This window comes from Naegleria lovaniensis (genome assembly GCF_003324165.1).
Source record: "Naegleria lovaniensis strain ATCC 30569 chromosome Unknown tig046, whole genome shotgun sequence".
Lineage (NCBI taxonomy): Eukaryota > Heterolobosea > Eutetramitea > Acrasida > Naegleriidae > Naegleria > Naegleria lovaniensis.
The window spans coordinates 160,786-186,354 of NW_025407868.1; the positions used below are offsets into that span (position 1 = coordinate 160,786).

Sequence of the window (25,569 nt, forward strand, 5' to 3'; positions counted from 1 at the left end):
ATGACCACTCTAAAATTTACGATCTCGAGTGGTTTCTGTTTGAACTCCCGAATTCTTTCGTTGATGAACAGCAATAACGAAAAGAATGATAGCGACAGCAGCAATTAACCCGAAAGAAACAATGAAATGAGCCTTTCTTCGTTGTTTAGCTTTGGCTTGTTCGAGAACGCCTTTCACTCGTTCGCCCATAGCTGCTTGTTCTACTTTCTTTTTAATATATGCTTGTTCGATGATAAATTCCAAATCTTGGTCTTCTTTTGATTTTGCGGAAGCGGCTGATGGTTGTTGCTGTTGGCTTGTATTATTATTCTGTCCTTCTCCTTTTGGTGATGAAGAAGCACCCGTCCGTAATTGAAAAGATGTGGAGAAGCATCGAGATCGGGATGATTCCATAATTCGGAGTAAACGCTTGAGAGAGTGTTGCGTTCTGTTGCAATGAACGGTGAGAGGAAGTGTTCGCCACACAGCCATTTTTATTTCTTGTCGAAACGCCTTCAAATTTCAATGATGGCTGTACGTGCGCTTCATGGAAGAACTTTGGTCATATCAAAATAACAAACTATAAGGCTTGAATATAACTCATGCTTAAAATCAGTCAAAGAGTATTCTTCCAACGGTGCAATGTTAAATTCAAATAGTTTTGACGAGGAACGTTTCTCCTGTTCCAGCAACCCACACAAATAAGCAAAGCAATCCATCCACTGCTGATTTCCAAATGCAGTTTCAATTTTCATGGAGCTATAAAACATCAGTTGAGGACATCCAAAATGATTTCTATCAATAAGGGTGGCAATGTCTACGACTTCCGTGGAAGAAAAGTCAAAGCTTAAAAAGTTCAGGGTACCAGTAAGTGTTGAAGGAATGTTTTCATAGGGATTGTCATTGAAAAACCTTTTCAGTCGTGAGGTCAATATAGATTCAATAATCTTTGAGTCTTTACATGGCCTGTGAAAACCTAGGGACGATAAATATTGGGCCATCTTATTGAAATCATTTGACAAGATTGTCACTTTCATTTGAATTTCCTCTTGAGTAAAATGCGAGGATGATTCTAAATCTGATAAGTGTTGGTAATAATTACAACAAAGAGAATGAAGCAAATTGAAAGGTTGTTCCTGCAACGATTCTTCCATTTCTTGGAAGTTCTTAATCATCTGTTCAATTAACTGAGATTGAGTTTCAAAACTAATATTCTTTACAAATATATTGTTGAGAACTGAAGCAATAATCTCTATTCCCGATTGATTTTGTTCCAGATATATCTTGGTGAGAGAAACAATGTCAATGAACTTATCATGATGAAAAGTTACAAAGTCCAGCATATCTTTAAGACGGACAAGGTAATGTACTTTCTTGTTCATAATTGCATTTGCAATGCTTTTCGTAGACTCGTAATGATGTGAAATAAAAGAAAATAATGAGTGGTCGCTATAAAAGGAAATAGTATGGTTGTATGGTTCGCAATAAGTGTGTAGTTCGTTGATAATACTTTCAAATATTGTAAAATGTGACACTGGGAATGGAAGCACAATGTTAGAAGGCAGTCGTTCAATGAGAGAAAATTTGTTTGTTAGTGAAACAGTCTCCAAATATATCCTCTTAAATATTAAAGAAAAAATGCTTGAATAGGACGATCCTATCAGAGACCATGAATAATACTTTCTCTCATTCAATTTTTCTAAAATCTTGATAAAATCCTCCTGTAAAATCTGATCAAAGTTTGGTTTTTTGTGATATTTAGCCACACAGAATCTATAATGATCGCAAGCCACTTCCAACAGTTCTGAATAGGCTTCTTTCCTGTCAATAAGCTGATTGATCGCTTGTAAACGGTTCTTAAATAAGGTATCACCAGAGACAATGGTATGTAACTGTTCAATTTCCAGTTTCAATAAACTGCAAGAGCTCTGAACAGCGTTGCGAAAAGCAAGAGAAAGAGAAATCTGATAAGCCTCTAATTCAAAATCTAAGGCACTTCCAGCATACTCATTGTCATATCTCATCTTGATGAGGAATCTTTCAAAATTCCGTATGAGGAATGCATTATTATTCGCCATTCTTTGCACATGAAAATTGTTTTTAAGGTTAAAATCCACTTTTTCCAAATATCTATCGAGACAGATACCCTGTGAAAATCTTGGAACGAATTCATGATACCCTGTCGAGCAAACCACTTTCCGATAGATGGTCAAAAAGATGGTTTTAGGAGGATCATCTCTCTTGATCAATCTTGTATGAAATTTAGTTTTTTTGGCCAATACAGCCAACGAATCTACATCTCTAATGAACTGTCCCATAGTGGGAACGGAACCATAACATCCACGATTTTTCTTGACATGAGGCCACAACATGATATGAATCATGAGCTTCCAAAACCAGTCGTTTTCGTGAGTCATTTCATAGATCGTTTTACAACTCAAAAATAAATTCCTGCATTCCCTAAAGTCTTGATCAAACACTCCATATGCAAGTACCTGAATCCATTCAATATTAGATAGTTTTAAAAGAACAATGTGTGCTCGGGAAGAGTCCTTCTTAAACAATCCTAAAGGAAGAGATGAGTTCAAATCTGTCTGCTTCTTTGGTTGATCATTTGCGCTGTTGATTTTCATTTGATTTTTTTTGTAATTTCAGCCCACGATCAAGTTAGTTCATTTTCAAAATGCTGTTGCTTGAAAGTTCACCATCACCTTGTAATCTGCTTAATTTTCCAAAATGGTTCAAAAATCCAGCTACCATTTGTGCTGTAGCGCTTTCCCTTCTCTTTGAAACAAAATGAACCAAAAGCTTTCCTCTCTGTTGCTTCCCATGAGCTTACATCATTTTATCGGAAGGCCATTTCAGTTGGTTCCAACTCCTTGTTTATTGATTGACGAAAAGGCCTATGACCGAAATTTAGTATTAATGAAGCATCTAGTCCAACAATTGAATGAAAAGGTCATGATCCGAGCACATTTTAAAGCACACAAGGTATGTTGCTCATGTTTTGACTTTTATTACGATCATCAAGTCATTGAAAGTGTCCCGAAATTGCAAAAGATCAGATTGAAAGAGGTGGAGCCATTGGAGTTTGTTGTCAAAAATTGAGTGAAGCTGTAGAAGCTATTAAAACGGTGGATGATGTGTTAATTTCCAATCAAGTGGTAAATGTGGACAAATTGAGAATTATTAGAAATATGAACGAAATTTCAGGAAAGAATGTTTCTCTTTGCGTTGACAATGAACAGGTTGTATCTTTGATCGATGATATAATGTCTGAAAACAATGAATCAAGCCGAAAGCTTCAACTTGTTGTTGAATATAATGTAGGTCAAAACAGATGCGGAACAAATTCGGAAGAGGAAACATTGAAATTAATCAAACATATAGAAAACTGTAAACACGTAGAATTTAAAGGACTACAATGCTACAATGGTGCCAACCAGCACATTGTTAAATACGAAGATAGAAAAGAAGCAGTGTCCAGAGTTGTTGAAAAAGTTAAAAGACTGTTAGATTATCTTTCTCAACACGGAGTTATTGTTAAATATGTGACTGGAGGTGGTACTGGCACTTTTGAATTTGAAGCATCTAGTGGAGTTTTTACAGAGGTACAGCCTGGTAGCTACTTGTTTGGTGATGCTGATTATGGAAAAATTGTAACAAGTTTAAACGGAAAGACTATGTTAGAGGACGAATCAAGCTTTTCGCAAAGTCTTTACATTCTTACCACAATAGTGAGCAAGGTTCCAAACACTCGAATTGTAGTAGATGCAGGGTTGAAAGCATCTTCGCTTGACAGTGGAGTTCCAATCATTGCAGACATTGAACAAAGGAAAATACTTTCGAGTTATAAACCTGGTGGTGATGAACATGGTATTTTTGAAGCTCATACAGAGAAAGCTCAAAAGTTAATTAATTCGCTCAATATTGGCGATGTGCTGAGATTAATTCCTGGTCACGTAGACCCCACTTTTAACATGTATGATTTGGTTGCTTTTTACAATCCGGATAATCACTTGATTACTCGAGTGGAATCAATAACAGCAAGAGGGCCTGGAATATAAATATGCATGGTTTAAAAATTTCAATCTGATTTCACACCATGTTCACTAAGGATTAATCTGTTTTGCACAACTTGATGCTTCCTTTGTCAGACAGCTTGGATGTGAGTGGAATTTCAACTTCATGATATCTGTAATAACTTTTAAGTGCGGACACAATTGTCCAAAGAAAATATCTGATATATCCAAAGTTACACAAGCTCTCTATCATAGTCACATGTTGTTCCTTAAAGCATCCCCACAAATAAGAAATTAAGGCTTTGAAAGGATATCCGACAAAGTTGAACAAATCCAGAATGGAGAATAATATTATTCCCTTATATGAAAAATTATTAGAGTTATAAAATTGTCGTGAATATCTCCAGTTCAATAAGCAAGAGTTGCTTAAAGCGAAATATGTGATTGCTGCAATCATTGACGCATGAATTACAGGAAAAGGTATCTTTTGAGGGAAGATTTTGCACTTTTTGACAGAGGTTCTAGGATTTAACTCCACAATAACTTTCTCAACAGAATCAGCCGAGTTAAAATCAATTCGAAAATGAGTGTCAAGCGCTTTCACAATTCGTGGAGTATCATTCAAATACAAACTCACATCGTTCAGAACGCCAGATTTCAGGTAGTTAATTTTTACGATGGGAATCTCAATTTCAGTACCAGGATACCAATAATGCTGGAGGATAATTGCATGACGTACAACATCTTCAGCAGACTTTGTAGAAGAACGCTCAACGCTGGAAAACATAGCACGCTCAAAGCTGGAAATTTTAGGGTACCATTGCTCTGAGAGCTGTTTGGTCACGGTTTGTTCCTCTAATGGTGTGTATCTAATATTTTTCATGTCAAAAACTCCGTCCTTAATTGTAGCAGTTCCTCTGATTTTCATTGGTTGTTCAAAGTTAAATTTGTTGGACAAATACATGGACAAATTACACTGGGCATGATTCATCAAAGGCCTGTTACAATATACCAATTCTACATCCACTCCTCCTCTCAATGTTTTCAAAACAATAGGTTTTTGTTTTTCATTGATCTCATTTGCAAGAATGAAAATAAAAGAATTTCTCTCCACAAAACTCAAGAGAAATTGCAATTCAGTGATGCTCCATCTCTTGGTTTTAAATTCAGAAATAGCCATTTCTTTCTTCTTCATTCTATTGGATGGTTGTGGTTTTTTTCGCTGTAAAATGTTCTTTGGAATAATTTTCAATTTATCCAAAAACACGTATTTGAATTGATCTGGAACACAAAGTAGGGTACAAATCTCTTGCTCAATATTATCATTCCTATACATGTATGGTAACTGTCTAGTTGTATATTTCAAAGTGTATTTTAAAATTCGTGAAAGTATTGCAATAGGTCCAAACATTGGTGAAAGGCTTTGAAATTGTTTCATCACATGATGAGTGAGAAATTCTCTCCAATAAATTTCTACATCTCGATGATGCATTGATTGTTGATTCATCCATCCATCTTGGCCCATATCCTCTCCTTGTGTTTTGCCATTTTCCATCGCTTCAATCGAATACACCTCAATTCCGAGAAGATATTTGAGAGGAATCAAAAAATAATTACTTAAAACCAATTGGAGAGGAAGAAATTTTGCAATTTCAATCACCATCTCGGGAGGAAGAGAGGAGAATGTCAGTATTTGTTGAGAAGAGTGTGTCATAGGTCTATTTTTTCTTTTTTTTTTGATCAGATTCGAATAACACATTCTTGCTCACACTCTTCTCAACAAATACTTGAAGGTTGTGAAATTAGAACTAGGAAAATTATTACAAAAATTAAAAGTTCACGTCGGTAAGTGTTGAACGTCGAGATATGAAAGTGATATGAATTTAAAAGCACAAAAAAAAATAATCCCCTTTAAAAGAGACCATGAGCCTCCAATCATCATGACGGAAGAAATAACAAATTTAAAAAGAAACTCTTCAAAAACAACTGAGGTATCCAATAATGATGACCATTCTATTCCGAGTAAAAAGAAAAAGATTTCATCATACTCGACCATCGTGAACAGACACAACCATCATGAAAATAACATTATTAATTTGGTCGATCCCGAAGAAGATATTGTTGCAAATTCTATAGTGAATAATCACGCTTCAAAAATACGTTAATATTTTTTGGAATGGACTTGGCAGATGACATGATCTTCCACATGATGGAATTTCTGGATCCTGAATTTATTTTCTGTGTGTGTATGATCGTTTCAAAACTGTGGTACGCCAAAACACTACAAATTTCATTTCGTTTGAAATTTTGGAACCAATCCATTTCGAGAAAAAAGTTACAAAGTTTAACGCATTGTCCAAATATTTATAATTTAGTAGAATTAGATTTATATTCCCAACTTATCGGACCTGCTGGCGTAGAACTCATAACTTCAAGCCCCCATCTGAGAAATTTAACTGAATTAAAACTGGAAAAAATCTAATTTCAGCACAGGAAGTCACATTAATTGCATCAAGCACTCATTTAACGAATTTAACGATACTGGACTTGACCAATAATTTCATTTCAGATGAAGGAACCCAAGCCCTTTCTCAAAGCTTGAATGTTAAAAATTTAACACATCTGATCATGAACCAGACAGCAATGTCGAATGTGGGTGTAAAATATTTAGCAGAAAGTGCCTACTTGAAGAATTTGATCTATTTGAGCTTGTCTGGAAATATCATCAATTCTGATGGAGTGAAATATATCACAGGAAGTGATTCTTTGAAAACATAGTAAGACTAGATTTAGAAAAGAATTTTATTACCTTTGAAGGTCTTCAATTTATATTAATGGGTGTCAACATGCGAAACTTGAAATATCTTGAATTGTCTGAAAATCGAATTGGGAGTGAATGTGTTGAATTTCTCTTAAAGTGCAGTAGTGGGAACAATTTACCTCAGTTAGAATATCTTGGCTTGTATGGCACTCCATTAATTAGTCCAGAGAGTCGTCACCAACTTCCTCGTTTTGTGGTCATTTAGTGGATGCTAATGTTGTTGTTACTTTTTAGAGATCATTTTGAACATTATTCCTTTTCCATATTTTGTAAACAAAATGTACGTGTGAGCATGAGATTCCCTTGGGGGGAGTACGATGGATTGAGTAAATGTTAAAATCAATGGACACAAATCATCCACAAATGCTTTAGCATTCTCCATTGTTGTCATGATAGCATTATTACGCAATAAATGATCTATATGATTACGTGTGGATTGATCTGGAATGCATGGCAAGAGCAATCTTGCAATACATCTCAGTATTTTAAATTGATTTGAAAGGACTTGAAATTCATTAAGAATAGTTGTCGTATCAAATATGAGTGCGTGATCCATAGAAGCTGCTCTTTGATATTCATCAATTAAAGACGAAGCTGAACATGAAAAAAATCTACTTATGGCACAATCATCAAAGTCATCATATTCAGCCGTTAATTCATATCTTTGTCGAATCAGTTCTTGAACCAATTCTTTGAGTCGAATGTCAAAGAGAGAATCTTGAAAAAACCATGTACCAGCATTAACATCATACATCACTTTTGGGAGTACTTTCATCCAATAAGATATCAATCCAAGAGTGGAAACAGGTGTGAAAGAGAATTCAACGGCATTGGAAAAAGAAACGTGGCGAGTGGGTATTCCTGTAACATTTACAGTGCTTGTAACTCTAACTTGCTTTGGAGCACATCGTAGGGCATAAATTTGTCTCATATCTGGCAACTCGCTCAATACTTGTTTCAAACTCTCCTTTGAAGATGTTATGGTCGTTGAAATAAAAGCAGCCCAAATCGATTCCTGTTCATGACACGTGAAATTATTAAAACTTTGATACCAATCTTTGCAAACCAAACTTAATGATCTGAATTGTGGAATAAATTTGTTTGGAGCGTCATGAAAATCAATCACATATGGTAAAATATTTTGAAGCCAAACAACAAACGGTATTAGTTGATGTTTGTTGTGTTGAATTAATAATATATTTGAGTTCTTTTCACATGAATTTTCGCCGGATGACGTCAATTCGAAATTATGCGAATTATTGTCTTTCAAATTGTTGTTGGTAGTCATCATTTGATCGCAATTCCATGTTGACATGGACGGCAAGCTCGTGTTTGGATCGTCATAAATTTGCTTAGCACTACTGAACAACACCACAGTTGGAATTGTCATGTGTCGAAGACATGACAAATTTTGTGTGACACGCTTGCAAGTTATCGTTGTCATGATCAACGTGCAACAGTTCGGTCTGTACATGATCTAATTAGATTTAATGATCTCGTTCCATTGTTCTGGATTAATGACTTGAGTTGTGTCAGCTTCGAGCAAATGCTTGGTTGACTCATAATAACGATTGTTTCTTGCGACAATTCCCCAGTCATTATTTCTAACGCCATGTCTTATCATTTCAGCATTGGCTTTACGAGAAATGGCTTCACGAATATAGAATGGCTGATTTGGAACAAAGTGATGGATAATGTGAGTAGCACCAAAGTTAAAGCAGAATAATTGGAATGGCCACATAGTCCAGTGATCAATAACTTGTCCTTGATAGAAAACGTCACCAGCAGGAACATCTCCGTAATAGTGGCAATATGAAGCCATCAAATTCAAACAAGCTTGTCTCAAAATGTTAGGCAACAAGATCAACACGCCCAAATCTCTTACAACTGGCCAAGCCCACAATGGCAAATACAAGACTGGATCAAAGTCAGTAATGGTTAAACCAGTAATTGCACGAACATAGCCAAAGAACAAATGCCAAAGAACAGCGAATGTGAAAACTGTTGGGATACATGTAATAACAAGTCCCCATCTGCTCCAGTCAGAACGGTTATCCTTTTCAATATCATCCAAAACCATGGTATTGGCCCAAGGAGTCAAAACAAGAGCAAGACGCAAGAAACCAAATGGTAGACCGCTTCCAATGAGTCTTTCCTCTAAATCATATTTGGATCCGGAGACTTGATGATGACGCAAGTGCATAAACTTTCTGTACCATGGAGTTACGGAGAATTTGGCAACGTAAATAAAGGCATACATGACATGGTGAACCCATTGATTGGTTTTAAAGTAGAGATTGTGGATGAGATCGTGCTCCAACTCGTGCAAGATGGAAGCAGGCAAAGCCAACAATGGAACAACCAAAGCCCAATGAAGACGACCTTGCAAATACAAGTAACCAACAGCAAGCATTGAAATTACACTGATGCTGAAAGCCAACAAGCCCAAGGCATCTTGATATTTCAACCACTTGTACTTTCTACGAAGACGAGCTTCTTCGTTCTTGATGGTGTTACGGATAGACTTTACAGCAAGTTGAGTATCCTTCTCGGACAAGAAGAGCTCGTTCTTCTCAGCATAGTCATGCTTTTTCAAGTACTCCTCGGTTGGAGCAAATGTTGGTTTGATAATCAATGGCTGAGCTGCGCTGTTGCGGTTTGTAGAGTTAGCGGGAGCAGAGCCGGTAGAGACAATTGTCGCAGTAGTGGATACTGACATTTTTTTCTTTTGAATATTCCTTATGGTTCAATTTACAACATCATCCAAGCAAGAAGGAATCACATCTCATCAAATCATCCAAATAAAAATTCAATGAGAATACAATGACAACAGGAAGTCCGTGCAACACCAATGTTCGTTTGTTGTCCAAATAAAGAGTAACATGAATTTTTTTAAACCACAATTTTATGTGCATCATTTAGGTCCGTCTGGTCGAACTACAAAATCAAAAAGCCAATATTTCCGATGTTGAAGTGAAAAATGTCAACTCCAGACATTCAACCATCATCTTGCATTCAATGATTAGAATTACTATTTATTCCTATGGTGCTGAAGAATCTGTGATCGAATACTTATCACTGAATGAGAAAAAGCAAAAGATCATGTGAATTTTGTAAAAATATTTTGACGGTATCGTTTTAAAAGAGGATCATCTGTACTTGCTTTCATTCATCCAACATTTCCGATTCTTGATCGTGGCTGTATTGGGAAGGGTTGAAAAATTCAAAAATTAATTTGGCTTTCCCTTTCTCAAGTGGGGTTCGATTCATAATTTCTTGAGGTGATTCGCACAGAATGACCTTTGAGACAGAACCCATTCCTTGTAACAAAACACTTGCTTCATAACTAGACAGACCATGAGCAATAGAAGAGTTGACAAATGCTCGCTCTGCAGTTGCTTGATGCTGATTCATGAATTCTTCTAATTCCTTCTCACTATGTTTCACTCGCTGCTTGCGTCCTTCTACCTTACTTAACTCTTGAATGCATTGAATCATCTTTGATGTTGAGCTACAAGGAAGTATTTGCGGAGGTCGGTATGGAGCAAGGCTTTCCATGTCTGTATTGGTGTTGCTACTGGCTGCATTCGGATCTTCTCTTTTTCTCTTACCATTGATGATCGATTGATGATCATGAGTTTTAAGGTACAATTCTCTATTTGTTTGCCTTTGAATGACATGAGAAGTAAGCATGTTTTGTAACATTACAAACTTTCCTAAATGATTTTTGTTGTTGATCATGACCATCACAAAAGATCTCTCGAATATAGAGCCAATAGAACAAATGTCCTCCAGAGTTGCTTTTCTAAGCTTTGAGAAATCTGTTACTTGAGAGGAATGGTGTTGAGTCATTGTCGGTTGAAGCTGCTCCGAGTAATTGGGAAGAATAACATTCTCAATTCCAACAACAATGAAAGCTAGTCTTAACGATGGAAAAATAATATCAGCGATTTGATCATCGTCAGTTGTACTTCTAATACCATAGTGCTTGAGAAGTTCATGGCGGATTGGAGGGTATCTCAGCTTTTGGTGTACAATGACATTAGGTTTTTGAACCTGTTGACTTTGCGGAACGATTGTTTTAATTTGAGGTTGAATTGCAGAATTGGCTTGGATTGATTTGGGCATGATATGTTGTTGCGGAAGTGGCTTGCTTGCAACTTGGTCCTTACGTTTTGGTGTCTGTCGTTCCTTATTGCTTTGAGAGCCTATTGGTTGCTGGAAGCCTCGACGTGGGTGCATTGTTTTTTAGTCAATCACGAAACTGAGCCTTGTGAGGGCAACTGAATTCACTAACTGTGGACTATTTCATGACAAATGGGTTTATTGGAGAGGTAATGTTCGTATTGGTTGACACCATGTTTGTGTCACTCATCCACTTACAATGAATCAAAATGGTGCGATGACTCTTAGATTTACTATTTAGAAAAATACGTCAGTTTCGTTGTGATATTGATATCTGTCACCCTCTCGGAGAGCATGTTTGTACTGCTTCTTTGGTTGCACTGGACCTTTAACACCTGTTTTCGTCTTGGCCTCAAATTCCAATTGTTCCAAATATTTTCGATATTTTGCAATTTTCTTTTCTAATTGTTTTGGCGTCCATTGAAGATAATTTCGTTCCGTGTCCCACGCCATGGCTTTATAATCATCTCCGTAGGTATCAATCAAATTTTGAAGCGTTTTTCGTTCCGATTCATGAACAATATAACATAATCTTGATTTAAATTGTTGTTTGTTGCTCTTGATTTCTTCCAATTTCTGGGGCTCTTGCTCGACGGGTAATGTCTCCTTTATTTCTTGCACTTCCTCTTCAACCATATTTGGATTGGCAGTCAAACCGACACGAGCATAGTTGAATTTTGGTGTCAATTCACGTTGCCATACTTTTCCGGTGCTACTTTTTAATTGATATTGTCTCTTTTGCTTTTTCTTTTCCTTTCGGATTTGTGTCTTTGTTCGGTGTTCTTTGATAGCAAGACCTCTGTGTTTGACCATTTTTTTTGAAGTTCCTACTTTTGTTTGAAAACGTTGGAGAAAGAAGCGTTCGAGTGCTGTTTTTACATGAACCAACAGTTGAATTGTGTTTATTTTACACGACTAGAATAGGCTCACATCATCAACAATCTAAAGGATCATGCATGATCCCGACTTCTTCTTCTCCTGCTTGACATCAGGAGGATACAAACCATTGTAGAGAGCTTCTTCGAACACTTCTTTTACGCCTTTGTTCTTCATTGCGCTGCATTCCATGTATTTTACGGCTTTAATACTTTTTGCCACTTGTTCAGCCATTTCTTTGGAGACAATTTCCGTTCCTTGATCTTTATGTTTTGCCATGGCCGTTTTGTCTTCTCTGATGTCAGCCTTAGTGCCCACCAGAACAAAAGGGCAGTTTGGTCTATGCTTCCTAACCTCTGGAACCCACTTGTTTTTGACGTTATCCAAAGAAGTTGGGCTGTCAAGAGCGAAACACAACAAAAAGACGTTTGCATCTGGATAGGACAGAGGTCTATAAATTGTTATTGAAATTGATAAATTTAAATCGACGTGGATCTGAATACCTACCGAATGTGGTCATAACTAATGAGGTTGCGTTAAAATTAAATTATATTACATCCAACAAATATTGAATTCAAACTTACTCTTCTTGTCCAGCAGTATCCATCAATAAAAAGTTGATGGTTTCATTGTTTACCTCAATCTCGGAGGAATAATTATCGAAAATGCTAATACCCAATTAGATGAGGATGTGTAGGCAGGTTGATCATCACTTACGTTGGAATATACTTCTCGGGGAATTCTCCTTTTGCAAACACGTGCAACAAACAGGTTTTACCCTATGTAATGATAAGAAGAGATACAACCGAATATGATTAACAGGGGATTAAGGCAAGCCTTACTAGTACCTACCACAGCACCATCACCCACAACCACCAAACGAACAGTCTTTGCTTCCATTTTTTATTTTAAATTTTTTGAAAATAATACCTTTAAATATCAAGGTGTAGCACCACGCAACAATCTTCAAATAATTCACGTTTCACATTCTCCACAAGATATTCTTTGAGAGCTACTTCTCCCTGATTTCATTATAAATGTTATCAAATAAAACTGTTGTTACGAGAACACAACCCAACACGTACCTTTTCAGTCATTGTGTAACCATTTCCTGCGAATAATTCTCGTATTCCACATGCAAAATATAAAAACGCTCTCACGTCAATCAGAGAAGGTTCTTCATTCTTCAATTTCTTCTTTTCCTGCATGCTCTGTAAGAATTTTTCTTCAGTAGACCAATACAACGGGTGGCTTGTACCACTTCTTCTGACTTCTGCAAAATCAAAATCGGCACGTTTTCTAATCTCTTCAAATGATGTTGTTTGTAATTCGTCAAAATACTTATCAAAGTAAGGAAATGCTTTTGGAAATAAATGTTTGACCATTGTGTGAACTCCATTCCAATCGGCTCTTTCAATAAGAGCTCCTGTCTTTTTCAAAAAAGAATCTCGTTCTACAACAATCATTTCAAAGCGAACATTGTGTGAAATCTTTTCCTTGACATAGGACTCTTCAAAACCGATCAAGTGAAGTATTTCTAAAGCTTCTTCTTCCGCTAATTTTCCATCTTGACAAGCTTTTGTCTTGTTGGGAGTGCTATTTTCATTATTTGAAGAATAAGATGCATTTGAATGGTCAAGACAACCGTTCATCCTCTTATATTTTTCAGCAATATGTAAAATTCTTTCAACTCCATCCTCTCCGAACATGAATGCTGTTTTATCCAAGGGATCATCGGTGAGCTGAAGAAAGGCTTCTGTATTCTCTCTTCTTCCTTTACAGACGCGACCGATCAAATTTTGCACTTGAAAATGTTCTGGAATCGACTCTGGATGATGAACCATGTGATAGAATTGTTGTGGTGAATCGATCGTGATTACGGAATGATCGGAAGAGAGTGATGATGATGGTGTTGGTTTTGACATTTTTCTGGTGTGATCGTAGTACTCAACTACTAAACACTGTTTCGATGTTGGAATTGAACCCATTCCAAACCTCAAGTATTCAACGATCGCAACAGATTAAACAGAAAATCATTGAAAGCTCATTTGAGAAATCAACTCAATGGAATCTTTTTATCATCGATGCTTGAATAGCCAACTTAAAAAGGAGAACTTTTTACGGGGCGTGGAAGTTGTTGAATTCCTTGTTGTTGAATTTGTGGTGTTGGCAGTTGAAGTTGGAACTGTACTTTTTGGTGTTGAGCTCGTTGTTGTGGTTTCATTCACATGATTCTCAATTTCATGCTCGCCATTCCATAGTTTCTTCAGAGTGACTTGATCCATTACCTTTTTTCCTCTCTTTTTCGCTAATTTGATAATAAAAGTTCTAGTGTCTGGTTCCAATTCTTCATGAAATGATTTTTGAATGTAAACTTGCTCAAAGTGTTCCACTGCAAAATTGAGACACATTTCTCGAAGAGAATACGCAGCATGTACATCACAAATAGTTAAGAGTGATACAATAGTTTCAAGATCAATATACTTGGAAATGTAAGTTTCACAAAATGTCTTGAATGGTCGAGAAGTGAAATAATTTCCCACGGCCAAACATTCACATGCATTGAGAGTGGACAAATTGGTGTCATATTTTCCCATCCACAATTCTTGACAAGGTCGTTCTCCACAGTACAAGAAGTAAATCATGGGCAAGAGATTTTCAACATTAAACAAGTAATTGTCATCATCGAATTCATTTCTATCCAACTTGATGCAATGATTGTCAGAGGAATTTTCTTGCATGTTTGACACAAAGAGACTTTTGAAGAATTCTGAAAGGGATAGCACGACTCGATGACAACTGAGTGAACATAATTCTCCAGATTTGCTTGTCATTTGAAGTGTACAATCCTCATACGTATTTGGTGTTGAGAAAATTCCATGTAAATGTTTTGCAATTCTACTTTTCCTAATTTTTGGATCCTCAATGTGCACATCCCCATAGAGAAATAATCCTCGTGTTTGTCGGTTATCTTTGGACAAGTTTTCATATTTAGATTTAGATTTTGACCATGTCAGATAAGATTCCAGTAACGGATCAGAAATTAAAGTTTCAGAAATGGTTGTTTGTGAAATTTGAGTTTTGCCATTCCACAACTGACTCTCCAAATAGTAAAAGAGTTCAATCATTTTTCTTGTTGTTAAGTTAATCAGTCTGGCTTTCTGTTGATCCTTCTCTTTTCGAGTATCGAAATGTCGTTGATCCGTGTATAAATATGAAAGATAAAAGCAGATGGAGTCATAAATAATTTTCAACCCATCTTCACAACCCCATTCTTTTCTTTGTTTGTCTGAAAGTGTACAGTCAATGGTCACCACAGTTCTAATCGAGTTTTTACAAGTTGCATCTAATTCAGTAGAATATTCTTCCTTACAGTGTTGTTCGTGTGAGTCCAAACCAAAAATTGCTCCTCGTAAGAAACGATTCAATTTTTTCGATTCCACTAATTGGAGAAGAGTTGGACATCGTGCCAATAAAATACATTTGTGTAAATAAATCTCTTTTGTTTGTTGAGATCGGTAAGACCTTAATTCCAATTTAAGATCACTAAATTCTTCATTGTTGATGAATTGAGAAAACACAGTTCCAGAATCCTTTGCATAGGCAATGGCTACAGTAGAACCACAATCGATTTGATCAATTTCTATAACAAGTTTCACATCACAATAATTTTGATGAAAATTAATGAACGTGATGAATTCTTCGATTTGAAATTCACTTACTTTGACCATAAAATGCAGTCACAAGTGTTCCAAAAAAGCATCTTGGTTTCGTTGGAGAGTGTCCAAGATTCTTGTCGCCATTTCCTCCCCATGTAAAAACTTCTCCATTCTTGGTTAGTGCAGCGCAAAAATAATGTTTGTTAGAACCCCAAAATGATAGACAATCTTTACATTGTGACACTTTGATAATGTCTCTCAGTCCTGGAACCAATGTTAATCTATTGTCACGAAGAATTAATTCACCACAATACATGGTCTCATAGTTCATTCCGAGGGAGTAAACATTTCCCAAACCTGTTAACATATATTGAGGAAGAAATGATCGATTTGGTTCGTTTTTTCTGATGTGAAGAACTTACTTGATAAAAACAATACATGATGCTCTTTCACTGAACCACCAACCCAAAAACCTCCATCTGGACAATTGAGCTCATTTGATTTTACAGGAAAATGTGAAGTATTTCCATGAAATTGAAGTGTTTGACAAGTCTCGTCAGGAATGTGAAATGCAAAGTCGTTTGTACAAAGTAATTGATGAGAGGGTTGAAATCGTCGAATGGTCGAGATGGTGTGATTGGCAATTACAGAACATTGCTTCAATGCTCCACTGGCTAAGCAAAATACAAGAACCATATTTCACACTCAGTTGTAAACATTCTCTTCGATTACATGAGAACATACCATAATGTATCACAAAAGAATCACATCCATCTCCACTGATTTTCACAATTTTTGAATGGTCTATACCTTTATCCTCCACAAATGTCATGAATAATTGATTTGAATCTTTTAACCAAAATAGCTTTCCAAGGTTTGATAAACCAATCAATTGACTTCTGTGTAAGCAAACAATCATTATTAAATGCTCATTCGTTGCTAAGTCTTCCTCACGAAGAGTTATTAACTCAGGTGTTGAAATGTTTGCAAATTCACTTTCATTTGGATCTTGTGACGTCGTAGATCCTGGTGTTGGTGAGTCTGTCTCTTCATACGATTTTTTGATTAATTTAAATCGATATAATTCTCCCCCATCTATTCCAAATGTAGTTCCCAAACATGTTTAAAAGTTCATACATTGTAATTATTGATTTTAAAATTGATGAAAAAGTTTCCAGTGATTAGGGTCAACACAATTTCACAATTCACAAATCATCATTTCGAAAAAATGTTTTATATTTGTTAAACACTCACCCAACAAAATATAGAAATCATTGGATCCACTCGCAAGCACTTGCTTCACAGAAAGAGGTAAAGCAAAATTGACAAGTTTCGGAAGGTGTGAATCTCCCCATACAAACACTCTTCCCATGACCTGTGGACAATGAAGATGTCTGGAATTTTTTTATCACAAGTTAACAAAAAAAAGCATATGGAACTTGGAACAATATGAAGAACATCTTAACTTGAGCCCAAGTTTGTTGGTGTATTGGTTGAATCTCGCCCCTTGTGTCACTCTTAATTTCTTTGAAAAGAATTGTTCTTGGTCTAGAATTAATTTTTGGCTTGAAGTGGTCCCTATTAACTGAAGGATCAATTTCAAAACTTCCTCAGGAATTAATTATCCAATAACAACAATAACGTAGCCATGAATCATGCGTCTTGTGGCCTTTTGACCACAATTATAAATCCGTTTTGGTTTTAATTTGTTTATTCCTTGCATTAGAAACTGGTTGAAAACGTTTCTGATCATCTTTTAAATATATTCATTCCAAAACGATCAAGTTGTTTTTCATGGGTTTTCTCTTTTAACCAAGATACTGCCGAGATTTTATGTCTTCTCCTTAAACCACAAAGTTTGTGGGCGTCCCTTTTCCATGTTTGGGGTTTTTTTGTGATATGTTCGAATGTCTCCTTATCGTATCAGGTGCATTAAAGGAGCATGGGTAAATTCTGACCATGGTCCACGTTTAGACCTCGACTTTTTTCATCTACAGATACTTGCGGGAATATAATTTTATTCCCATTCGAGAGTTGAGAATATAAAGATGACGTAATCCTCAGACCTCAAATGTATCTCAGAGCATTCAAAAAAGATTTCCTTCCTTTTCCAACACTAACTCATTCGACAATTAAAGCGAATCCATCGATTGGTCACTGTGTCCTCCTTCACAAGACATTTCGACAGAACCTTTGAGGCTCAATTTTACCTAAGTCCCTCTTATTGGTTTAACACTTTTTAGAGCACGAACCATTAAAACGGAATTCTTCCGAGGATTCAATGGTGAGGGCATTCGGACGCGGCTGCAGCTTGCTCGAACTGTTAAACGTTTAAAAAACATCTCGCAAGAGGTAATTTGAATATCCAAAAAAAAACAACGCAAGAGAACCATGTTGATGAACAAGGAAACAATGACCTGTCGCGAACGTCCTGTTCGAAGATCACTCTTAGAGTTTTATGACCCAGACTCACCGTCCAATGCCATTGATTATTCACAATTAGCATCCTTTGTTTTTCCTAAACACAAGGATGACACACCCACCAACGAAACACTTCAAGATATTGACTTGACTGCTGCCAATTCATTTGCAGACAATGTCATACCTCATCACTCAAACTTTGAGGACAATGAATCCTTTGTCAAGTTGGAATTAGATTTTTCAAAAAACGAACCTAACAATTGTTCTCAGAGCAAGGAAGAACAAACTCTCAATTCTTCAAACGACACAAGTACGCAGTACCAAGTGTCGCATCTCTCCACGAATTTGGCCACAATTCAAATACCGCTCAATGTTGTTGTAACCATTATGTTAGTTTTATTCCAACAGATGTTGCATCAAACCATTCTCACTCTCTCATTGGCCATCTTTTGCTGCATGCTTCTGTCCCTTGTTGAAGATCATTCAAGACGAAATGAATCTCTGGCAAAAGCAAACGCTCGACTGAAAGAACTCATTCGTTTGTGTAGAGATCAAAGCACGGAAATGTTGAGAAATGAATCGTTCATGTTTGAAATCCCAAACCTGAGTCTATTTTGTGTGTTAAACCATTTACAAAGTCGATAATGAAGAACAGCACAATTTGTGAACAAAATCACCACTGCAACACAGTTTCATCTTGTTTAAGATGACCATTGCAGCTTATCAAGCATCAATAAAACCAAAGTCATTACTTATCATTGACTTGCCATATTTTTCACGATCATGAAATTTTTGAGAGAACTTGGGAGCGTGAACGTGAAGACTTTGAGTACTTTCACAGTCGATATGAGAAAGTTAAATACACTGAGAGAATAGGTCCAAATTTACATTCTTCAACAACCAAAAAAACAATTAAACTCACGAATATTGAACCACTCAAAAGATGTACCATCAAAGAAGACCAAGTACTTCAACATCATCTTCAATTTCTCATCAACAAATGGGTTATGAAATTCCATCTTCTATGCAACATCGCCACCAAGAACAATTCTATCAACATTCCTATAAAATGGAAGACGCTTTGCAAGGTCTTCAACTCGTCTTATTAGTCGATAAAAGTGGCTCCATGAAAACCGTAGATGAAGACGCTACAGGACAAGGACGAACGAATGGTATGATTAAACAAAACGAGTGGACTCGATATGATAATGTATTTCAAGTTGCAAAATATTTAGCTGAAAGTGTGTTTGAATATGACGCCAATGGATCTGTACCTATTTTCTTCTTTGATAACAATGTGGTGGAAGAGGAGGCCACAAGTATTGGACAAATGTTAGTCAAGTTTAGAAATCACAAACCTCAAAATGGAAGTACCAATATGTTGGAAGCATTAAGAATGGCATTCGATAGACACTTGAATAATAGAGAGAATATCTTGTTTATTGTGTTTACCGATGGATGTCCCAATGCTGGTCAGGAGATTAAGATTTTGGATTTGATTCACAAGAAAGTTGTGAAATCAGATCCAACAGGAAACAGAGTGAATATTTTGTTCATTCGTCATGGTGACGATCAAGGTGCCATTGAATTCTTGCAATATTTGGATGATTGTCAGTTAATTGGAGAGAATGTTGATACAAAGAGTGACAATGCTATCTTTGCGATGGGACCTAAAAATGTCATTCTTAATGCAATTTTCGAACATTTGGATGAAGAATTCAAGCATTTCATATAACTTTGTGGTGATCACTCAGGCTTTCTGTAAATAACCTATAAATAAGGCACAGTACTTTTCAAGTTTGCTTTATTCCGTAATCCTTGACAGGCCATTTCTTCACGTGACAAGAAGGGTATGCTTTGATTCATTTTCAACCAGGTTCTAATGCAAGGAATAAACAAATTAAAACGAAAACAGATTTATAAGTGTGGCCAAAAGGCCACAAGACGTATGATTCATGGCTACGGCCATATCACGATGAATGCACCTCATCCCGTCCGATTTGAGAAGTTAAGCATCGTCGAGCTGCATCAGTACTGAGGTTGGAGACAACTTGGGAACCTGCAGTGCTGTAGCCTTTTTTGACATCAACAGACCGTACACAATGTGCTTCGTAACCCTAGCCAGTGTTGAAAAAGTAACCTCATCCCGAAGCAGTTGAGATTGGGGTTACTTGGTTGACAAACAATGGATGTGGTTACGAAGGACATTGTGTTTTATTGTGTTTATAAATTTAATACACTAAAATGCATTGGTCAAGCCTTAAAACTTGCCAATCAAAAGAGCAAGAACAGCACCACCCAACACATACAAAACAAATGCAACTCGACTCATCGAAGATGCCTCTTGCTGTGGAGGATTTTGTGGTTCATTGTTGGTACTTGGAACAACTATAGCTCTGGCAGCAGGCATATCTGTAGGGATTGTCATTCCATTGCATGAACCATCGCTGGAAGCACTTGCAATATTAATCTTGACAAGTCTTGCAAAATTATGCTTGTTGTTATCATCCAAATTGCTAGGACTCAAAATTGGAGATCCATTCGAACCTGCAATCAATAAATCAGCATCCGTACGGGAAGCATTAAAGTCAAATTTTTGGGCAACCCCAAGAACAAGCCTACGCTCAAAGTAAATATGCATGGCACCCTTCACTGCTGTACGGACAATGGAAGTGGTAGTAGTTGAGCCTCCAGCGTTTCGAGGTGGTGTGTTACTGAATTTTGAAAGTAAAATATTTTCATTGAATCATGTTGAAGTGAAGATGTTCAAATTATACTCAATATAATAACATCAACAACAAAAGACTTACCTACTTGCCAAATATTCGGCAAGACCATGAGCATCAGTGTTTGGATTTCTGTATCCCAGATAGATATGAGAATTGTACTTGTCGCTACCCATCTTACCAAGTGGTTCACCATTGTCTGGATCATAGGGTAATTCATAATCTCTGCCATATCTGAAACCAACAGCTCCCCAACCACTGTGGATGATGATAAAGAAAGTGATCCGAACATGTACATTGTTGTGTTTTTATATCAATGATGCCCGTTGGGTGGTGTATGATCATACGTAAAGAGTGTAAAAACAACGTTTATCAGAAAACGTGTTGAATGATCGTTAAATAAAAACAATTCACATTGTGATGAATATTCCAAAGTGATCACGTGATGTGAAATGATTACAATGACTTACCTGTAACCACCTTGGTAAATTAAACGAGCACGAATGTAATTCTGATTATCACCTCCTTTGAATATTGACCATTGGAATACATGACCACCCACAGCAATACAATTTGTGAAATTGAGGTTTTGAGCTGTGACGTTGGATACCGCAAAGCAAAGTGCGGCTGCTACAAGTAAAAGAACAACAAGTTTCATCTTGTTAGTTACGTTCTCTGTGTGAAGGAAGAGATGACAATATCTGTCAGTTTTTTTCTTTGATGCTTCTGCTGTCAAGAAGGATCCTGTTCGTGTTATGCCTGTTGCTGATTCGAATCTACCAGTTGATTTGTGAGGAAGCACGTTTGTGTTTGATTGGTGGGATCAGTGGAATTTTTTGGACAGATGACGGCTGAGGTGTGTTATCAGGGAATTTGTTTACTTTCGAGAGTCAGAGTGAAGATTGAACGATAACAAGAAAGCGATTTTATGGACTGATTTGTATGAACTGGGTTATCATAAGAATCGTAGTGATTGGTGAATGGAAGTTTTGTGTTTTCGTTGAGAAAAATAGATGTAAGAATTCACCACTCCACCTCAAAGAAAATGATCAATTGATTCCCAGAGAGTGATGACAACGTGCTGCCTCAATGAAGAAATTTTAATAAAAGTCTTGAAAGTACGTGTTGGAAGAAGGAACATATTTACATGCTGTACAGGTACTCTCTCAGTAACCTTCATCAACATGATGAGGAGAATCCGTGTTGTGAGTCCTAATTAATGTTTCAAACTCTGAAAAATCTCCCATTCTCATAATGAACTTGTTTGTGCCTTTCGTAAACACGCCAGTTCCCATGGCTCTCTTATCACAATGACCACTTGTTTTCTTTCTCAGCTGTTCAAAAGCATCATCTAGAATTTTAAATTCATTTGGAGAGAGTTGTTTTTGATAAGAAGTTCCACTACACGAAATTGTTCAACATTCATCGAATCAATATCAAAATCAATAAATAATTATTATGGCAAATATAATGATCATCAACCATCATTCATGCAATGAGCTCAACACAGCTTTCAACCTACCCCGAATAGCTTCCCGAAGAGCTTTGCATGGGCGTTATTGCATCATAAATCAATAAATAATTATTATTCAATGAATACATGGAAAAATCATTTCCGCAGCCATCACAAAATTTCCAGATCAACACAGCACCTTTTGGTGGTTGTTGAGGACCCATTTCACTGAGATCAAACATTTTTTTTGTGTTTGAACCAAGCAGAGAGATAGTGAACTTGCTGCGAAATTCAACTCATGCAACAGTCTAATGCATGTTCGTGTGGGTTATTGTTTGCTACATAATTTGTTCTTTTTGACTTGAGAGATCTTCTTCCAATGAAATTGATCGAAATGTCTCAAACATGCCAATCGGTGATTCCAATGTTGTAATCCAATGCATTTTCGAGCACTCACTTCATCATAAGCACTAGCTCCAATATATTGCGAAAATTTCAAGGCCTCTTCATACGAGACTGGTTCTGCAAACTCGGTCTCCATATTGTTACAAGGTGAACTTGAAACATCATTGCTTGACAAAGCGAAGAGGGATTTCCATCGTTGAATTTCTCTATTTTCCTTCTTTAAACCAAGTACTTGAATGGTTGCATGTTGAGGTAGAAATTGATAAATTTCCCAAAGCAAGTGATCGAATAAGTAAGTCATAGAGCTCCAGTCATCCACAGCAAAGGCTAATGTACAAACAGTGGCATTTGACAAACTCTCAAAATGACTCTCTTTTGATGAAATGTCAAAATATTCAATATCGTAATCTTCCACACTGTGCTGAGTAATCATGTCCGTTCGAGGAATGAAACAAGTCGTGGAATAATTGTTTAGAGTTTCAGGAACGTCGTTCCAATCAAAATTCGTATTCGTCAATTGACACATTAAACAGGTTTTCCCAACTTGTGATTTTCCAACCATGTACCATTTCAGTGTTTTAGAATTCGAAACGCCACCAGTACTGAGCCTTAATGGTCCATGAACTCCCATTTCCGAGTTGTTGTGGTTATGACATGAAAAACGAGCAATCTCTTGTTCTGTATTTTCAATAAACATCCCTTGTTGAGATTTATGATACATTAACGAAGCAATGGATGGAGTGTGTTTCAGACCAGCTCCAACATGATTCTTGTCATGATCAATTACCTTCTCATTGAGAGAATGGTCGTTGGTTGATGATTTCTGTTGTTTTGATTTTTTCTGTGATTTGTCATTCATGATTTGTAATAAATAATCGGGAATGGATTCTAAATATTTGGCTCTTTCAATACGTTGCCGAGTAATGTTTTCAAAAACAGATGGCACTATGTGTTGCCAAATTTGTGAAATAAAATCTCTTCGAAAATTCTTTTGTGGAATTTCTAGTAGGTCTTCATGCTGGAAATAAATACTCAAGACTTGCTCATTGATGAATTTAATCTTTTTTGTGATTGGTTCTTTCCAAAATATGTCATGCCATGCACATGTGATTAATTGAGCACCTAACTTGGATTTACAAAATGTATGTTCGATTTGTATCATTTCACACCAATAAAATTCAAATAAAATTTCTGTTGATTGCCATCCTCGAAATCCAGCAAGCATATTAATTTCTCGTAAATTTAAATAATGTAAAATTTGGAGGAGTATGTCTGTATTCAACGGTTGACATGATTCATCCCAAAAGAATTTGAATTCCTTCATTTTTTTCATGTTGTTGGCTCAGTAAATTCAGTGATTCCATCCATGACTTCGCCAACGCCCTCAGCATCAGTTCAATTCATGACTACTGTCATCATACGACTCAATCAAAACCAAATTCTAATTTATTTTTGATTGCAAAAAAAAATGAGTTTTTTGAGAGACTTGTTCAAGAAATGGGATTCATCATCGGCCTCAACTCCGACATCAACAAACTCAAGCACCACAGGAGGAAGTATATCTTCATCCAATGTACCTACAACAGATAATAGTACTGAAATAATTTTGGCAACACGTGAATCATCGTCTAGCGGGATAACAAGACTATTGTTATCGGTGTCGGAAACAGGATTAACATTGCTATTGACTTTCTTATCTATAAAGTATTTGTTCATGCCATTATTGTCTAATTTATTAGCAAACTCGAGCGGAAAGCAAGGCACTAGCAATTTGTTACCAAGAAAAAAGAGAAAAATTGGCGAGTTGATTTGCAGGAGCTTTGGAATAGAGGAGCCTAAAAAAGATGCAGAAAATTTCTACACATCACTCTATGAAAAATCGTTAAACAAGTATGAGAAAACTGTTTCCGATTTTTTAGTACTACCCGAAGATTTGGATCATAATTTTAGCGATATTGGAGGAATGGAAAAGTTGAAAAAGGAGGTCTATGAGTCCGTATGCTTTCCACTTAAATATCCACATATTTATGAAAATGCTACCGATACCACCAGCATGAAATTGCGAAGATTACCAAAGGGTGTTTTATTTTATGGTCCACCAGGTACTGGTATGTATTACAAATTACTATTATTGTTTGTGTTGAAAATTATTATTTCTACTCTTCTTGCATTCCCTTCATTGGTAAAATTTAGGTAAAACAAGCTTGGCGAAAGCCATCGCAAAAGAATGTAACTGTGCATTCTTGAATGTTAAAAGAGAATTCCTGTCAGACTTTTTGTACGGCGAGACAGAAAAACTAGTGGCAGCCCTCTTTAGTTTTGCCTCAAAAGTGAAACCTTGTATTATATTCATTGATGAAATTGAGAGTCTCCTACCTTCAAGACAATCCAGTTTCCAAATGCATGAAGTCTCCAAGGCAAGAATTAGTATCATCCTTTCAGCATGGGATGGTTTTGAAACTTCATCAGAGGGTGATCAAGTTATGGTAATTGGAGCAACTAACTTGAAGTCCCAACTTGACGCTGCAGCTTTAAGAAGAATGCCTCTTCAATTCAAGATTGATGCACCTGATAGAACGAGTAGAATTCAAATTTTGAAGCTCTTGTTGAAGAATGAAAGAGTGTCACCAAATCTAAGCTTTGAAAAACTTGCTGATATTACAAATCGTTTCAGCGGAAGTGATCTCACAGAACTATGTAAGAAGGCTCTCTCTTTTCCCATTAAGGAGCTTATTGATCGAGAGCTCAAATCAAAAACATCCATGACCAACATTATGCCAAGAGAATTGGTTTACGAAGACTTTGCCAAGGCTAGAGAATTTGTAAATCCAAGCTGTGTGGAAGAAAGCGAACAACTGGACATGTCCCTGCTTGTGGATTAACTCGCTAGCCTTGTTTGATTGGCTCACAGTTGTTGTTGTACTTATTGAATGGCTTTGACTTCACAGTTTCTCATTGATTGTACTAATTGGTTGTAGAACTTCAAATTTACAGTGAAGAGTTTATTTAAACTTGACAAGTC

At 36.5% G+C, this 25,569-nt stretch overlaps 17 protein-coding genes across 17 annotated transcripts; 4 read left to right on the forward strand and 13 right to left on the reverse strand.

The window, feature by feature from the left end:
* Positions 1-9: 9 nt before the first annotated feature.
* C9374_010909 (uncharacterized protein) lies at positions 10-471 on the reverse strand (the record flags this gene model as incomplete). Its single annotated transcript, XM_044686506.1, has 1 exon — positions 10-471. The coding sequence occupies one exon, from the start codon at positions 469-471 to the stop codon at positions 10-12; it is 462 nt and encodes a 153-aa protein (XP_044543513.1).
* A 53-nt stretch (positions 472-524) lies between these two features.
* Positions 525-2,612, reverse strand: C9374_010910 (uncharacterized protein; the record flags this gene model as incomplete). The annotated part of the gene is made up of 1 exon (XM_044686507.1): positions 525-2,612. One exon carries the CDS (start codon positions 2,610-2,612, stop codon positions 525-527), a length of 2,088 nt encoding a protein of 695 aa, XP_044543514.1.
* Positions 2,613-2,775: 163 nt separating this feature from the next.
* On the forward strand, positions 2,776-4,046 carry C9374_010911 (uncharacterized protein; the record flags this gene model as incomplete). Its single annotated transcript, XM_044686508.1, has 2 exons — positions 2,776-2,970; positions 3,021-4,046. The coding sequence occupies 2 exons, from the start codon at positions 2,776-2,778 to the stop codon at positions 4,044-4,046; spliced, it is 1,221 nt and encodes a 406-aa protein (XP_044543515.1).
* Positions 4,047-4,098: 52 nt separating this feature from the next.
* Positions 4,099-5,715, reverse strand: C9374_010912 (uncharacterized protein; the record flags this gene model as incomplete). The annotated part of the gene is made up of 1 exon (XM_044686509.1): positions 4,099-5,715. One exon carries the CDS (start codon positions 5,713-5,715, stop codon positions 4,099-4,101), a length of 1,617 nt encoding a protein of 538 aa, XP_044543516.1.
* Positions 5,716-7,045: 1,330 nt separating this feature from the next.
* On the reverse strand, positions 7,046-8,212 carry C9374_010913 (uncharacterized protein; the record flags this gene model as incomplete). The annotated part of the gene is made up of 1 exon (XM_044686510.1): positions 7,046-8,212. The coding sequence occupies one exon, from the start codon at positions 8,210-8,212 to the stop codon at positions 7,046-7,048; it is 1,167 nt and encodes a 388-aa protein (XP_044543517.1).
* An 87-nt stretch (positions 8,213-8,299) lies between these two features.
* C9374_010914 (uncharacterized protein) lies at positions 8,300-9,541 on the reverse strand (the record flags this gene model as incomplete). Its single annotated transcript, XM_044686511.1, has 1 exon — positions 8,300-9,541. One exon carries the CDS (start codon positions 9,539-9,541, stop codon positions 8,300-8,302), a length of 1,242 nt encoding a protein of 413 aa, XP_044543518.1.
* Positions 9,542-9,987: 446 nt separating this feature from the next.
* On the reverse strand, positions 9,988-11,064 carry C9374_010915 (uncharacterized protein; the record flags this gene model as incomplete). The annotated part of the gene is made up of 1 exon (XM_044686512.1): positions 9,988-11,064. One exon carries the CDS (start codon positions 11,062-11,064, stop codon positions 9,988-9,990), a length of 1,077 nt encoding a protein of 358 aa, XP_044543519.1.
* Positions 11,065-11,244: 180 nt separating this feature from the next.
* On the reverse strand, positions 11,245-11,820 carry C9374_010916 (uncharacterized protein; the record flags this gene model as incomplete). The annotated part of the gene is made up of 1 exon (XM_044686513.1): positions 11,245-11,820. The coding sequence occupies one exon, from the start codon at positions 11,818-11,820 to the stop codon at positions 11,245-11,247; it is 576 nt and encodes a 191-aa protein (XP_044543520.1).
* A 129-nt stretch (positions 11,821-11,949) lies between these two features.
* Positions 11,950-12,783, reverse strand: C9374_010917 (uncharacterized protein; the record flags this gene model as incomplete). The annotated part of the gene is made up of 5 exons (XM_044686514.1): positions 11,950-12,334; positions 12,391-12,405; positions 12,468-12,551; positions 12,601-12,662; positions 12,736-12,783. 5 exons carry the CDS (start codon positions 12,781-12,783, stop codon positions 11,950-11,952), a joined length of 594 nt encoding a protein of 197 aa, XP_044543521.1.
* A 32-nt stretch (positions 12,784-12,815) lies between these two features.
* On the reverse strand, positions 12,816-13,808 carry C9374_010918 (uncharacterized protein; the record flags this gene model as incomplete). The annotated part of the gene is made up of 2 exons (XM_044686515.1): positions 12,816-12,905; positions 12,969-13,808. 2 exons carry the CDS (start codon positions 13,806-13,808, stop codon positions 12,816-12,818), a joined length of 930 nt encoding a protein of 309 aa, XP_044543522.1.
* Positions 13,809-13,961: 153 nt separating this feature from the next.
* C9374_010919 (uncharacterized protein) lies at positions 13,962-16,914 on the reverse strand (the record flags this gene model as incomplete). Its single annotated transcript, XM_044686517.1, has 5 exons — positions 13,962-15,526; positions 15,606-15,899; positions 15,965-16,216; positions 16,287-16,637; positions 16,797-16,914. The coding sequence occupies 5 exons, from the start codon at positions 16,912-16,914 to the stop codon at positions 13,962-13,964; spliced, it is 2,580 nt and encodes an 859-aa protein (XP_044543523.1).
* A 1,040-nt stretch (positions 16,915-17,954) lies between these two features.
* Positions 17,955-18,608, forward strand: C9374_010920 (uncharacterized protein; the record flags this gene model as incomplete). The annotated part of the gene is made up of 1 exon (XM_044686518.1): positions 17,955-18,608. One exon carries the CDS (start codon positions 17,955-17,957, stop codon positions 18,606-18,608), a length of 654 nt encoding a protein of 217 aa, XP_044543524.1.
* Positions 18,609-18,906: 298 nt separating this feature from the next.
* Positions 18,907-19,698, forward strand: C9374_010921 (uncharacterized protein; the record flags this gene model as incomplete). Its single annotated transcript, XM_044686519.1, has 1 exon — positions 18,907-19,698. One exon carries the CDS (start codon positions 18,907-18,909, stop codon positions 19,696-19,698), a length of 792 nt encoding a protein of 263 aa, XP_044543525.1.
* Positions 19,699-20,223: 525 nt separating this feature from the next.
* Positions 20,224-21,347, reverse strand: C9374_010922 (uncharacterized protein; the record flags this gene model as incomplete). The annotated part of the gene is made up of 3 exons (XM_044686520.1): positions 20,224-20,677; positions 20,774-20,947; positions 21,160-21,347. The coding sequence occupies 3 exons, from the start codon at positions 21,345-21,347 to the stop codon at positions 20,224-20,226; spliced, it is 816 nt and encodes a 271-aa protein (XP_044543526.1).
* Positions 21,348-21,855: 508 nt separating this feature from the next.
* Positions 21,856-22,384, reverse strand: C9374_010923 (uncharacterized protein; the record flags this gene model as incomplete). Its single annotated transcript, XM_044686521.1, has 2 exons — positions 21,856-22,090; positions 22,212-22,384. The coding sequence occupies 2 exons, from the start codon at positions 22,382-22,384 to the stop codon at positions 21,856-21,858; spliced, it is 408 nt and encodes a 135-aa protein (XP_044543527.1).
* Positions 22,385-22,470: 86 nt separating this feature from the next.
* On the reverse strand, positions 22,471-23,871 carry C9374_010924 (uncharacterized protein; the record flags this gene model as incomplete). Its single annotated transcript, XM_044686522.1, has 1 exon — positions 22,471-23,871. One exon carries the CDS (start codon positions 23,869-23,871, stop codon positions 22,471-22,473), a length of 1,401 nt encoding a protein of 466 aa, XP_044543528.1.
* A 144-nt stretch (positions 23,872-24,015) lies between these two features.
* On the forward strand, positions 24,016-25,429 carry C9374_010925 (uncharacterized protein; the record flags this gene model as incomplete). The annotated part of the gene is made up of 2 exons (XM_044686523.1): positions 24,016-24,655; positions 24,741-25,429. The coding sequence occupies 2 exons, from the start codon at positions 24,016-24,018 to the stop codon at positions 25,427-25,429; spliced, it is 1,329 nt and encodes a 442-aa protein (XP_044543529.1).
* Positions 25,430-25,569: the final 140 nt, after the last annotated feature.